The sequence below is a fragment of the Mirounga angustirostris genome, unplaced genomic scaffold (assembly GCF_029215605.1).
Source record: "Mirounga angustirostris isolate CCGP_5_RB_7025 unplaced genomic scaffold, mMirAng1.0.hap1 SCAF_14, whole genome shotgun sequence".
NCBI lineage: Eukaryota > Metazoa > Chordata > Mammalia > Carnivora > Phocidae > Mirounga > Mirounga angustirostris.
The window spans coordinates 82007762-82023158 of NW_026991722.1; the positions used below are offsets into that span (position 1 = coordinate 82007762).

The 15397-nt window shown below is 45.4% G+C and overlaps 1 protein-coding gene across 1 annotated transcript in view; it reads left to right on the top strand.

Annotated features, from left to right (window-relative positions):
• Positions 1-15397, top strand: part of CCDC60 (coiled-coil domain containing 60) — a 157785-nt gene that overhangs the window by 92052 nt on the left and 50336 nt on the right. Inside the window, exon 3 of the mRNA XM_045886468.1 lies at positions 12523-12693. Within this exon, the coding sequence (XP_045742424.1) occupies positions 12523-12693 (171 nt within the window). The remainder of the gene's footprint in view (positions 1-12522; positions 12694-15397) is intronic.

A 15397-nucleotide genomic window follows, 5' to 3' on the forward strand; every position in this document is an offset into this window, starting at 1 on the left:
TCACTCATACCTCACTGGCCTGTCCCATCTGCAAGAGTAACTGGAAAATATGGTTTGCGTGTTGTTTTGTTTTAATTTTTTTTTTTATCTAGGCATTTGGATGCCCAAGATAATGTGGTTTGTTACCAAGGAAGCTGGGGAAATGGATATTTGGCAGGTAACCGGCACTTTCTGCCATCAGAAGGAAGGAAAGGAGGCAGAGGAGGAAAATCAGCAAGTGTAGATCACCTACGCTCTCTCTGCCAGGCACTGTCTTTAAGGAGCCCACGGTCTAGTAGGAGAAGCAGACTAAAAAATAGGCCATCACCATGTAGGATGATGAGTGCAATGACAGGGAGCACATAAGGAAGGAGTTGCAGGGGGAGTGCCCAGAGGAGGTACTTAACTAGCCAGGAGTTAGGGGTGGGGAGGGGAGTGTGATTTTGAATGGTCCACAGTTGACAATTTTTCCCAAGCCTTGAAGGACAAATAGCAATCAGCCAAGTGAAGAAGCCGCAGAAGGTACTGCAGGAAGAAGGAAAATCATGTGCAATTTTAAGGGGTAGAGATTCGCAAAGAAACGGCTGGATAAGTGGTTTTAGATTGTTAGGCAGGAAAACTTTTCTTCCCTCCTAGGTTCTTTGGCTAGTCTAATAATTAAATTGACAGGAGACAGATTAATAGGAGCCACAAAAAAAAAAAAAAAAGGTAATTTTGTATATACAGGTGTTCATAGAAATATGAGACTCAGAAGTACCCAAAGCAGGCATCTTTTATACCTTCTGGACCAAAAACAACACGTTAGTGAAGAACTGACAAGAGCAAGGGGTTTGGGCCTGGGGGTCACAAATTAGTGGAGAAGCAAGAAGGGTTTTTCACACAGCCTTCTGGGCCCTGAATTCCCTCTCCCATAATAAGGGATGTAGGAAAGATGTTAGGGTTTGAAGCCAACGGCCAAGAAAGAATTCTTGAGGTGTCTTTGGTGCAAAAAGGTGGTTTTATTAAAGCACAGGGGCAGGACCCTTGGGCAGAAAGAGCTGCATCGGGGTCAGAGACCCATTATATACTTTCAAGTTGGGACGGGATTAGGGATAGTTTAAGTCTGGAAGGAATTTGGAAGCAAGGTTTCCAGGACCTTGAGGGGGTTAGCTCTTGTTGTCTAGTAAAACCTGAGTCACAAGATCCTTCAGATGTATATCGGCAGGTCATATGCTTGAGGGTTGATCGCCAACATGTCTTGGGGGTGTAGAGATAAGGGAAGTTTCCAAAGGAATTTTTATATGTTAAAGTAGACTTACAGGATCCTGGGGGTTGGGCTAAGATTGCCTTTTGCCTTTAGCAAAGTATTAACATTGAAGCAGTTGAGTCCCTAGAGGAATGTCACTCTGCCTGTCTCAAGGACTTGTCAATGGGCTCTAGGTAGTAATTTTTCTTCTGCCTTTGTTTCCCACATCAATAAGGATGCCTCTCTTCCTCCTGGTACAGGGAGGGTTCCTTTCACAAGAGAGATTTAATTCCTGCTCTCAGGGGGACAAAGGAGGGTCAGAGTGTCCTCCTTGTACTGGCTGTATCTTAAATAACTTTAATTCAAAACAATCAATAGCCACAGAGGCATATTTGGGGATGGCATATTCTATTTCCCTTCAAGATAAAGCCCATATCTTAGAGGGCCTTACTGTCATGGAAGATTCTGGACTTTGTCCTGAGAACAGTGGAAAGCCGTGGAAGGGTTTGGCGTGCTCTGATGGAAATGATGAGGTGTGCATTTTAGAAAGCGCCCTGGGGCAGCCAGGTAGACACAGGTTGGGAAAAGGAAAAAGACCAGGAAGCTACTTAGAATAACAGAGGCAACGAATGATGGTTTCTGGCTCAGATGGCAGCAACTGGAAGGAAGGCAGTCAGATCATATTTAAAATGAGAGTTAGCATCACTTCCTGATCAGTGAGTGGACATGAAGCCGGTCAAGGGAACAGAAGTAATCTCCCCGTTTGACAGGTGAAACACACCGCTTTTTGCCACCCTAGAGCGACTCCTCAACAACACACTTACTTGTGGCCAAAGAAACGCTCTACGTTGTGCCTTCTTCCACCCCAGATGGTGTTTGCTAGGTGCATGTGCGGGGTGCCCACACCTCACAAATGGCACCGGACTTGTGCAAAGGAGCCAGAGAGAATAAAACTGAAGCAGGTAAACAGTGACGTCTCCATTGAGGATCGAGTCCCAGCCATGTCTTTCTTCCATCTGCTTTATGATTAAAAGGAACCCACGAACGAACGGGACCTCTTTGGGGGGCTGAGTCATTCAGGAAGGACCAAGATCCATCTGAAACTTTTGATCGGAGACGTGAAATCCTGACTGGGCATATCTCCCACTGCTGGGCAGTACAATTAGCAAATGACCCGGGGATGGTAAAGAGATGTTCAGATGTGATTTCATAAGAATGCGGTTGCAATAAGCACTCAGAATATGCTTGCCATCAATTTGCCGTATACACAATATGCTCCTAGTGCAATCTTTTGTGTATGCAGTTGACCTTTATCTCTGGCAATCTTGTCCTATAAAGAAGAGTGAAATCCTCCATTGCAAATCATTAACACTCAGGAAATGGCTTTAATTTGCATGCTGGCAAAGATATTAACTTGGGTGGTGTTGGGGGGAATACTACAACACGTCCTTTTGTCTGAAAGGCAGTTCAAAATCTGTGTTGTGACTACAGTTGACTGAAGTTCAATTGCTGTAATAAATGTATTCCAAATTTCATCTCAATTGCATTTGCATTTTAATGAATGATTCTCACCTTCTTGTCAATTTGGCAGCCAGGCTAGATTTATTAAGTTATTGTATAAACAGGGCATTCTAATGCGGGAATTTAAATGCAAAATATTTGCTGGGTGCCTTTGAACTGGGGCTGCGTTTATTAATTTGCCTGTATGGGTTGCCTGAAAATTCAAGAATTAAAGGATGGCATTTCAGATCCCTTCTTTCCACCGGGTTGGCTCTGTCCCCCTCCGAAATCAATATGTCTGGTGGGCTGACAAAGCGAGGCATGAGCCAGCCAGATGAAAAGGGCTCTCCAAGTCTCCAGCCTCCACAAACTGAAAAGAAACTGATTTATTTGCTATTATTTGAAAACAGTAAAATTTGTTAAGTGAAAATTTCCCGTGTAGGCAATTCCTGTCTTCAAGAGCAGGACATCTCCGAAATCGGATTGCCAGGAGTGTTTGTTCATTTTAATGTCATTCTGCCTTCCTCCGTTGAACCACTCCTGGCTTTATAGCCTCATACTTCTTGCAGGCAGAGACGGAAAATGTGAGTGAAAATCAGCTGGATGCAGAGCCCTAATACCATTAAAAGTTAGGTTTTGTTTTGTTTGTTTTTTTAAAGTACATCTGGGCTGTTGGTTTTTAACAAAGTGATTTGCGGTGGTTAATCCCATGCCCCCCCTAATAGAAAGGGTGAACACGAGTTCCCTTTGCTACTGTACCCCCAGCTCCGCAGAACTCCACAGCTTCTCAAAAGGCCCCTGTGAAGGGAGCTGGGGCTGCTTTTGATGCTGTTCAGTCCTAATTTCCTCTAGGGCCCTGGGGATGGAGGCGGATTCAGGTAACGGGAGACTCATTGCCAGCAGAGTGCCCTCAAAGGGTGACAATGTCCGCTACAGACTTGCTTTAAAGAACTTTCTGTGATGAAGTGACTGCTAGCGTGTGTTAAAGTTTTATTTCAAATCCTGTAGCGAGGGAAGCAGGCTTCTAATAGAGCCAGTTCAAGGATTTCTTTCTGGAGAATTGTTTTTGTTTTGTTGGTTTTTGTTTTTAATAGGGGAAAGGGGGCAGCTAGACAAATGCATCTCAGACTTCAATGTGTATATGAATCAACTGGGGGGTCCTGTTAAGATGCAGATTCTCATTCAGAAGGTCCGAGGGGGACCCAAGATTCTGCCTTTCTAACAAGCTCCTAGGTGATGCTCATGATGCCAGTACAAAGAGTACCAGACTTTGAGCAGCAAGGAGCTAGATAGCCCCGCTCAAGGGAGGAATGGTTAGTTAAAGGTTAAGAGGCTTGTTACAAGGGCGCCTGGGTGGCTCAGTTGGTTGAGCGACTGCCTTCGGCCCAGGTCATGATCCTGGAGTCCCGGGAGGCTCAGTTGGTTGAGCGACTGCCTTCGGCCCAGGTCATGATCCTGGAGTCCCGGGATCGAGTCCTGCATCGGGCTCCCTGCTCAGCAGGGAGTCTGCTTCTCCCTCTGACCCTCCTGCCTCTCATGCTCTCTGTCTCTCATTCTCTCTCTCTCAAATAAAAAAAAAAAAAAAAAAAAAATCTTTAAAAAAAAAAAAAAAGAGGCTTGTTACAAGTCTGGTGATCCAGCTGTGTGGGTAAATCTAAAACCCCGAAAGGGCTCTTTATCTCATCAGAAGATATCAGAAATTTGCACAAATATTTTATTAAGTATTCCAGATACTTCTCAGAATGAGTTGTTAATTACTTTATGATCTAAGTTCTGTTCTGGACCATCTTTTCTCAGGTCTGAGGCAATTTCTTTCTTAATATCATATTTTATCATATCTAAGAGGGACATTCCCCCACCCCACCCCCCACATTTTAACATCTCTGAACTGGGGATGTAATGTAAAATTATTTCTTAATTTAACTGGCATGGATTTTTCCTTCTTTGTGGGTCAAAAATAAAAGTGCATCTTATAATAGATAATGTATTGGTCAGCTATTTTCACCATAACGCTATGTAACAAGCTGCCCCAAACCCAGCGACTTTCAGTAAGTATTTCTTCCTTTGCTGGTGTGTCTGTAGGTTAACTGGGGTCTGGCCAATCTTGGCTGAGATTAGGTGGGTTCAGTTCTGTTCCTCATGCCTTTCTCATTCTTCTGGGTTCAGCAAAATAGTGGGTTTTGTTATTGTCATGGGCCCAACTGAGCAAGCTTATTTCAAGCCTCTGTTCAAGTCATATCTGCTAGCATCCATAGGCCAAGGAAGTCACGAGAAAGCCAAAAGTCAGGGTGCTGGGAATATATTCCACACTGGAATGCAGGGAATGGGAGAATGTGAATAATGACTTTAATCTGCCATAGGTGGTATCTTGGATTGGGTAACACATGGTCTAAAGGGGGAAAAGGTAAGCCACCAGTTTCTATTCTATAGGCCTAGAGATGAACTCTGCATGCAACATATAACCTGGAGATACACAAAGTCAAAGCTTTAAAGCTTCCTGCTGAATGTGCTTGACTTTGCAGCATGCAGGTGGAAAGAGGAAAATTCTGGACCCAGCCCTCCTGGCTTCCAATCCCTGCTTTGCCACTTTCCAGCTGTTATGGACCCTCACCATTTACCTACCCCTTGCCCTGTTTTCTCACCTGTAAATCACACCGAACCCTTGGGACTGTTATTGAGTTGGCAATAACAATTATAGCTCCCAATCATTGAGTCCTATGTACTAGGCACCGTACTAAGCTCTTTATGTCCATCATCTCATTTAATCCTCCCAAAGGCAAGAACTAAGATTTTTCCCATTCGAAGATGATGAGGCTGTAGTTCAGAGAGGTTTTGTGTGTGTGTGTGTGTGTGTTTTAAAGATTTTATTTATTTATTTGAGAGAGAGAGAGCACGAGTGGGAGGAGGGGCAGAAGGAAAGGGAGAAGCAGGTTCCCCACTGGGCAGGGAACCCGATGTGGGACTCTATTCCAGGACCTCAGGATCATGACCTGAGCTGAAGGCAGACGCTTAACCAAGTGAGCCACCCAGGTGCCCCCGTAGTTCAGAGAGGTTTAAAACCTGCCTAAAAGAGAGGCAAAGTAAAGGTCCCATGCAGAGGATGTCCCCTGCAAGCCTCACCATGTATTTACTGCTCCTCAATTCTGAAGGTGCTTGGGAGAAAAACCTGGGCTTCCTTACTTCTGTGCCTTTGGTCTGTCTCAGCTAAGCCCTGCTAAGAATACTCCTGTTGCCAAAGTGAGCAATCTCCATTCATGGGATCACATGCAGACTCCAGTATAGAGAACATATGTCCCTTAAAAATAAAAACCCACCCCCATGCACTGGTTAAGAATAAGTGGCACTGGGTAGAGGAAACTTTCCATTTTATAATCGGCTTCTTCCTCCGCTTGCCTGATGCAGTTAATTATTTTACTCCCCATCGTTCCTCTTCCGATGTGAGCCAGGAGAGTTTTACAGCGTGGAAAGCGGTGAACAGGAGGCCCCGGGTGAGTGGATTTAAAGGCGAAAACTGCTCTTCCCTGCAAATAGCTCCCTTCACACAAATAGCCTGGTAATCAGCAATAATGATGGAGAAAATGTAGGGAACATACAAGGGAATTAGATGGGAATTTGCTAAAATATTAAGTATTTTTAAATGGGCCTCTACGGTACCGTGGGAGCACTTCTCAGCTCACTGAATGAACATCTTGTAGCCTGAAGTTCCCAGAATAGACTGGTGTGTCTGACATGAGGGCCCAGACCCTCCCCCCCGCAATGCTGCTTATCTCTCACCCAGCTCTTTCCAGAAGATCTAGCAGCTGGGAGTCTGGCTGCCTTGGTTGAAAAGGGGTGGTAATTCCAACAGAACACTTACTGGCTAGATTCCTCAAGCTGGGTTCCCCTACCCCTTTCTGTGAGTTACAGAGGCATTCGTCACTATTGGCATTTAGGGTTTTGTTACAGAAGTGGCTTTACACGGTGTCCTCCCTGTACAGATCCTTGAGCGAAATCTCTTCCCAATTTCAACACCAGGAATAAGCAGGCATCTCCTGAACAGTTCTTTAAAAATTTTATGGACATTAGGAATCACATGAGGGATTGTGCTTCCTTCCTTGCGTTAGCCACTAGGATGGCTCAGGGCCAAACTGGCACACTCGATCACGTGGTGCAGGTTTTGACACCTGTCTTACCTGATTTTGGCCTCTTGTTTTCCCTGCCTGTATCACTTTTTAAAAATTTTTCCAATACTTTTTGGAAGAAGAACATAAATGAGTCAAATAAATCTCTCACCGACCTCTTAATTACAATAAAAAGATAGATCACTAAGATTGCAGAGGTAAAGGCTGTGAATTCTTCGAGGATGTGTTCACCTTTGAAATGCCAGCACCCCGAACAGAACTTAACACAGAGTCCGACACCTAACAGATGTCTGGCCTAAGGCATGGCACATAACAGTCAAGCCCTTTTTATTTGCTGTGACATGGACCTGTCACTTTTTATAAATTAATTTAATGAGGATGTGGTTAACCCTTATAGCCAAAGACAATATAAACAGTTAAGTGGTTCCATGAGCGTAGACCTAGATATCTGATCACACTGTAATAGTTTGCTAGGGCTGTCAGAACAAAGCACCACATACCAGGTGGCTCAGCAACAGAAATGTATTGTCTCATACTTCTGGAGGCTGGAAGTCCAAGATCAGTGTGTCAGGAGGTTGGTTCCTTTGGAGGCCCATGAGGGAGACTGTTCCATGCCTCCACCTAGCTTCTCATGATTTGCAGGCCATCTCTCGTGTTCCCCATTGGCCTGTGGAAGCATCACCCGCATCTCTGCCTTCATCTTCATATGGCATTCTCCCTGTGTGCACACCTTGGTCCAAATTTCCCCTTTTGATAAGGACACCAGTCATATTGGACGAGGGGCCCACCCTACTCCAGCCACGACCTCATCTTAACAAATTGCATCAGCAATTTCTGACACCTGTCTTACCTGATTTTGAGATACTGGGAGTTAAGGCTTCAACCTCTGAATTGTGGCGGGATACTGGGAGATACTGGGAGTTAAGGCTTCAACCTCTGAATTGTGGCGGGACACAGTTCAATCCATAATACACACCTTTCAGGATCTAGTTGGTTACAGGTTCTTCAGGGGAAGACAGAGGCTTTGAAATCAGACACTGAAATCTGAGCCCAAAGCCCACCAAACTGGCCAGGTCTGTTCCATGTCTGTGGGACCCCTGCCATTGCTGTGCACAATATCACACACGATGAGTCTTCTCCACACCTGCCCCCACTCTCTGTCCCTGAAGACTGTGGTCTGTCCTAGGACGGACACCTTTCGCTGACGACCTTTCACTCCCTAAGAGAATCTGGGCGACACCAAGGGAGATTTCACAGCTAAAGGAAAGCTCTGACACCTGCCAGTCATTGCCAAGCCAGCCACCCAAGTTAGCCAAGGACCCAGTGGCCCATGGAATCTCTAAAGTCAATGGAAGGCATTTCCAGGGTAGGCAGACGAGACTTTCCAGCGGCAACATCCCGACATTCTATAAACAAGCACAACGGACAGCTGGACTCCACAGTTGAATCCACTACCTGGGTTCAGACCCAGTGGTAATGGCAGCATCTACATACAACATGGAGCTGTTGTGAGGACAAATAAGTTAATCCATGCATCTAGGAGTGAGGGGGTTGGGAGAGTGGGGCACAGACATAGTGGAAGGTAGGGCTAAGTTCTACCACAGATGTGAAATCTCATCATTGCCTAGTTCACTACAAAGGCCTCTTACCTGCATGATTTATTACATCTCAAGAGCACACTGGAAGCGCTTAAGTCTTACTGACATCCTGCAGCAGAGAGGCCTCTACAGTTCTGTTACTGGGGTCCTGCACAAGAGGATGTTAGATTGAGTTATTAGCAATGAGCTTCTTAATTAAAATGGTAAAATCTACTGCTTCCTGGGGCGCCTGGGTGGCTCAGTCAGTTAAGCGACTGCCTTCGGCTCAGGTCATGATCCTGGAGTCCCAGGATCGAGTCCCGCATCGGGCTCCCTGCTCGGCAGGGAGTCTGCTTCTCCCTCTGACCCTCCTCCCTCTTGTGCTGTCTCTCATTCTCTCTCTCGGAAATAAATAAATAAAATCTTTAAAAAAAAAAAAAATCTACTGCTTCCTGGAGTAGCACCCTGGTGCAAGGCTGTGGGGAAGCAGCAGGTGCCCAGAGCAGCAGTGTCCCCTGGTATTTCCCTACATTTTCCCATCTGGGACCCAGCACTTCTTTCCCTTTCTCCCTTTCTCTCTCCCTCCCCCCCTTCCTTCCTTCCTCCCTGCCCTCCTTCCTTTCCCCCTTCTTTCCTTCCTTCCTTTTTTAGAGCAGGACCTTTCTACTACAAGTCTTAAATAGAACACCAATATCTAAAGCAAATACAATGTATTAGTAGCACAAATGTATTGTGCAATATCAGATTTGACTCCATGAAAACTAAACTTTCTTAATCTAGAACTGTACTTGCCCAGGGCCTTTGCATATGCTGTTCCCTTTACTTGAAACACTCTTCCCCCAGAAACCTGCATGACACCTTCTCAGCAAGACCTTTTGTTGATCTATTTATTTTTTTAATTTAATTTAATTTCATTTACATTCAGTTAATTAACATATAGTGTATTACTAGTTTCAGAGGCAGAGGTCAGTGATTCATCAGTTCTATATAACATCCAGTACTCATTACATCATGTGTCTTCCTTAATGCCCATTACCCAGTTACCCCATCCCCCCACCCCCCTCTCCTCCAGCAACACTCATTTTGTTTCCTATAGTTAGGAATCTCTTAGTTTCCCTCTCTGATTTCATCTTGTTTTATTTTTCCCTCTCTTCCCCTATGCTACTCTGTTTTGTTTCTTAAATTGCACACAAGTGAAATCATAAGGTAATTATCTCTCTCTGATTGACTTATTTTGCTTAGCATAATACCCTCTAGTTCCATCCACATTGTAGCAAATGGCAAAATTTCTTTTTTTGATGGCTGAGTAATATTCCTGTGTGTGTGTGTGTGTGTGTGTGTGTATCACATCTTCTTTATCCATTCAGCTGATCTTCTTTCTAAAATTGCACACAACCCTCCACCCCTGGCAGTCACTCTCCCCATGTCCCCATTTTATGTTCCTCCACAGCACTTCATATATTGTCTACAGTTTACTCTTTGTTTTTGTCTGTCTCCACCTGAACTTCACAAGTGCAGGAATTCTGTGGCTGTTTTGTTTGCTGCTGTATCTCAGCACCCAGAATAGTGCCTGGCACACAGTAAGCATTCAACAATTTTTTGTTGGATGGTCGATAATGATGCAGCTATTCAAGCAAACAGACAAATATCAAGTTGGGCGTGAATTAATGCAATAAAGAATCTGACTCCATTTTTGATGTGTGACTGTTGGCAGCTTTCAAGCTCCCCTCACTGCCTCTTCCCCTTCTGCCCACACCTGGGCAAGCTAACAAGAAAGTCCAGCTACTGCTTCTTTTGGTGCTGGAGGGAAGCTCAACCCACAGACAAGGGACTGCTCACCCCAACCCCACTCCCTGACCACGATAAAACCCTAAGCCAGTCACCCCTCCCTGCTCTTGCAGGCTGATTTCAGACCTGCTTAGGAGCCTTCCCTGCTCCGCCCAGAAAGCCTCATTTTGTAAGTATTAAGTCACTTCACACATTTTTAGTGCATCTGTGGTGTCAGTTTCAACCTCTGAACCAAATTTTGAGTAAGAGGTCTCAGTGAAGTAACACAACAAAGGTTGCTGTCACATCAGCCCCAGCCCCCAGGGTGGCTCTGTAATCGCTTTGTTTGCGCTACAGCAAGAAAACCCTCATTTGTGAAATTAAGGGGTTGCCAATGGTAACAGTTTTCTTTTTTATCAGGTTATCTTGCAACTTCAGGACACTCTTTTGATTAGTGGATTCAGAAGCCTGAAAGCAAAATAGAAGCACACTGTTGTTTCAAACACGAATTCCACATCATATCAACTGCTTGCATTCCTAAGCCTAAAAATAAAAGCCAGGCAAAAGCACCTAGAACTGACAATTAAGGGCCAAAGTTATCTGTAATATGGTTTCACTGTTTTACCTTAGGTTACACATTCATTTATTTTTGCACAATTTTGTCCAAGAGGAAACTGAGAGATTATTTTGCTGTGACGAGAATATGAACTGGGATAATGCCTGATCCTTGCCTGCAACGGGCTGGCTGGGTTGGACATGTGACAGATGGTGTAGACGGGCGCCTGGGTGGCTCAGTTGGTTAAGCGACTGCCTTCGGCTCAGGTCATGATCCTGGAGTCCCAGGATCGAGTCCCGCATCGGGCTCCCCGCTCAGCGGGGAGTCTGCTTCTCCCTCTGACCCTCCTCCCTCTCATGCTCTCTGTCTCTCTCTCATTGTCTCTCTCGCAAATAAATAAAATCTTAAAAAAAAAAAATTTTGATATTGGCACTGTCTTGATTTTAGAAGAATATGTTTCAAAAACAAAAGGGGGGGGTTTCAGACCCCAGCTCATGATCCAGTGGTTTTGTGGTCTAAAACATCAAGGGGGGCTTTTGTGTGGTCAGGCTGTCCGGAGTCACAATCAAGTTTGACTGTGTAGATGATGACAAACACAATACAACTGCCACCTGGCTGGCAGTGACTATAAGACACCCTCGTCTCAAACGTGTTAAGATGTGGAAAAAATGTGCATTGCAGAATTGGTCAACACAATAGAAATGGCAGGAAAAGCTTGTACAAGACGAATCGATCTGGTGTAAAACAGGATGTTTTGTGGTTTTGCATTGTTATTAGCTTGAAAAATTGTTCATGAAAAATCAAACATTTGCAGATTCCTGAAGCATTTGTACAAGTTCTATTTCTAGCAACTCCCAGATGGGGGCTCGCTTCAATCCATACTCCAAAGCCCTAGACCACCTGTTCCCGGCCAGTTGCCAGCGTTAGCTCTGGCCACTCTCCCATATTCCTTCTGTGCTCCAGCTTTTTAAAGACACTTGGAGTTTTGTGAACGGGCCATCTTCGGACTCACCTGTCCTAGTCAGTTCCAGCTGGTACAATGAGGTACCACAGACCGTGCAGCTTGCAAACAACAGCAATTTATTTCCCACAACTTCCCAGAGAGTCAAATAGGTGGACAGACAGAGAGATGTGTTTACCCCTTCTCCAACAGAGTGCTGCCAAACTCTAACCCCAAGGTGAGAAATGGCAAAGTGGGGGAGGTGTATAGACCATCAGGCACAGAATGTCTTGGCATCAAGATGTCTGACGAGGACAGTGGTGGAGTCAGCAAGAAAAGAATCACAAAGTCTCAACTTAGGTTACGTGACAGAGCAAGCACCTATACACCTTACTAACTCCACTTCTGCAGCCACTGTGAAGCGCGTGAAGCAAATGTAAGCATTTAGGGGAATCAGAGGAGGCAGCCTTGGCCAGGAGCCCGGGCCCTACAGTACTGATCTGCTACTGATTATCATGGACGAGCCCCCTTCCATGCATAAATGTGTCTCATCCTGTGGGGGTGTGGATCATCATTATGCTCATTTCATAGCACCCAACAGAGTGTCTGCATATAGTAGGTGCTCAATAAAGATTTGTTGAATAACGGAGTGAGGAAGGAACTGAGACCAGAGAGGTTAAATATTCAAGGTCAGGTCCATCTGACTCTGGAGTTCCAAAGGCAAGAAGGTTCCTGCCCTGCAGGTATGAGGGTGCCCTTCAGAGATGAGCAGTCCCAGGACAATATGGCATTGTCTTAATGGTCGGCTCAGCTTTGTTGCTCTCTCCCTCCCTCTCTCCCCACCCCCCCACCTCCAGCGTGTTGACTCGGTCGGTGAAGATAGGCCGTGGATACTTCAGCATGCTGCGAGAGGAGAGTGCCTTGAAAAAGAAGCTACAGCAACTTCAGAAACTCAAAGAGGAAGAAAGACATAAATTCCAGCCAGCCAAAAAGATGTCAGAAATCCATTATGGCGAAATTCTTTTGACGTAAGTAGATGTGGCATCTGCAGTGCCGACAGTCTGGGGAAGGGCCATGCAGAGTGTAGCCGCCCGGCTGGGCTGGGAGATGGTGGCTGTCTCTGACCGGAAGCCCCCTCTCGGGCTGGCGTCTGACCATTTCTTTTAGTCTGCTCCAACCTACCTTGTCAGCCTCACCTCTTGGCACTCAGTGGAGTGTCTTCTACAACAGATGTCTGTCCTCATGTCTGATGCCAAGAGCTATATCCAAGAACTCTTGCTGGTCCCCAAATGTGCCTCTTTCCCTCTCTTTACCAGGCTTGCCCCTACCCCTAGGCCTCTCCTCACGCTGTTCCTTGGGCCTTAAATACCCTTCCCCACATCCTCTTCCAACTAAAGCCCAGGGTGAATGCTGCCCTCTCCTGATACTTCCTGGACTTCAGATCAAGCCCCTCCAAAACCCATTCAGACTGAGGGTTCCTGTAATGTGTTTGTGTGCTGGTTTACTATAACCCACATTAGTATCTCTCTTCTAGACCTTCAGCTGCATCCCCGAATCCTAGCTCAGGGTCCACCCAAAGCAGGTGCACAAGAAATGTTTGTTGGTTTGTTGAATAAAGTAGCCCCCCTCTTTCTCTAAAGGTCTTTCCTCTGGTTGGAAGAAGACCACCAACAGATGGGTCCATTATGAAATGTCCATTCACGTAACAATAGCAATAGGGACTATGATAGTAACAACCACAACAATAATTAAATTGAGTGTCTACTATGTGCTTTATGCACATCTTTTCATCTAAATTTCAAAACATTCCTTAGATTGGTACTGTTATTACCCACCCCCTTTTTAGAGATTAGCAATGAAGTTTAGAAATGCTCACATAATTCCCTTGTGACTAAGGTCATAAGTTAGAAAGCATTCCCCGAGTCCCAATCTGAGTGACACCAAAAGTCCTAGGCTGCACCATTCTGCATGGAGAGACTCCTAGGATACTTTAGAGTTGAATGAGGCAGGTGGAGAGGATGGATGGTAGAAATGGCCTACCCCTATAGCCATTGTCCTCTTACAGCAGTGGTCTCAACCCTGGCTACACATGAGAATCGCCTGGGCAGTTTTTAAAATACCAATGCCCAGGGGAAGATGGCAGAGTAGGAGGACCCAAAGCTCACCTCATCCCACAGATACAACTAAATAACACAAAATATTAATGCCCAGGGTACTTCCCAGGTCAACTACATCAGATTCTCTGGGGGTGTTCCCTGGACCGAGTATGTTTTAAAGCTCCCACAACGATTCCAATGTGGAGCCAAGGTTGAGAATCACTCTGCTAGGGCTTCAGGGACCCAAACTGCCAGGTTGCCAGCTACAGAGGAAAGGAACCAACAGCAGCTACCCCCTTTCCTCTGCAATATGTCCCAAATTCTGTTCTTCACAGTGTTAATATAGAGAAGTATCGATATGTGCTTCTTTCGTTTTTTTTTTTTTTTAAAGATTTATTTATTTATTTTAGGGAGAGAGAGAGCATGAGCAGGAGGGGCAAAGGGAGAGGGAGAGAGAATCTCAAGCAGACCCTGTGCTGAGCATGGAGCCTGATGTGGGCCTCGATCCCAGGACCTTAGATCATGACCTGAGCTGAAACCAAGAGTTGGACGCTTAACCGGCTGTGCCACCCAGGCACACCTCAATATGTGCTTCTTTTTTTTAAAGATTTTATTTATTTATTTGAGACAGAGAGAATGAGAGAGAGCAAGCACATGAGAGGGGGGGAGGGTCAGAGGGAGAAGCAGACTCCCTGCCGAGCAGGGAGCCCGATGCGGGACTCGATCCCAGGACTCCAGGATCATGACCTGAGCCGAAGGCAGTCGCTCAACCAACTGAGCCATCCAGGCGCCCTCAATATGTGCTTCTTAAAAACAAGGGTCCTATCAGTGAAATCCTATAATGTGTGACCTTTCTGCATCTGGCTTCTTTCACTTACCAGAATGTTTTTGAGGTTTATTCCAGACAGAAAGCAGACTGGTGGTTGCCAGGGGTCAAGGGAGTGGGGGAGTGGGGAGTGAGTGCTTAATGGGTAGGGGGCCTCCCTTGGGCATGATGAAAATATTTTGGGACCACACTGAGTTGATGGTTGCACAACCATCAATTCAAATGCCATTGAATCGCACACTTTAAAACAGTTAATTTTATGTTATGTGAATTTCCACCTTAATTTGAAAAAGGGGGGGTGTTCTGCTCTGTGAGGTCCTGGGGTGAGGGTCAGGGGGCTGGACGCTAATGGTTGGGGATCTCCTTAAAGCTCAAGGTTCCAGGTGATGTTTGCAAACGCCAAGTGCAAGACCATGAGGGGCTGGTACATTTCTAGTTACTCCTCCCAGAAAGTGTGGCCCTTGGGAATCCCAGCTTGTTATAAGAAGGGTCTTCTCTTTGACATCTCATTTGTGCAGACCCTTGGCTATGGTTTCTGTCCCTCTTGCCCTGTGTGCTATTTTAGAAGGAAAGTTAACTTTTTCTAAATGGGCAAATGTCCTTAAGACCAGGGCAGCCCCCATGCTAGCTTACCTCTGTGGTCTGGAGGTTCAGAAATGTGGTTTCATGTTGTCTGGAGATTCCCACTTTGTATCAACTCTTTGCTTTTTTATTTTTATTTTTTCTATTTTGTCCAATGTTTGTGATTATTTTACCCTAAGGGTCCAGCTAAATAAGCTGGGCTGTCATTTGTGCATTCATTTATTAACT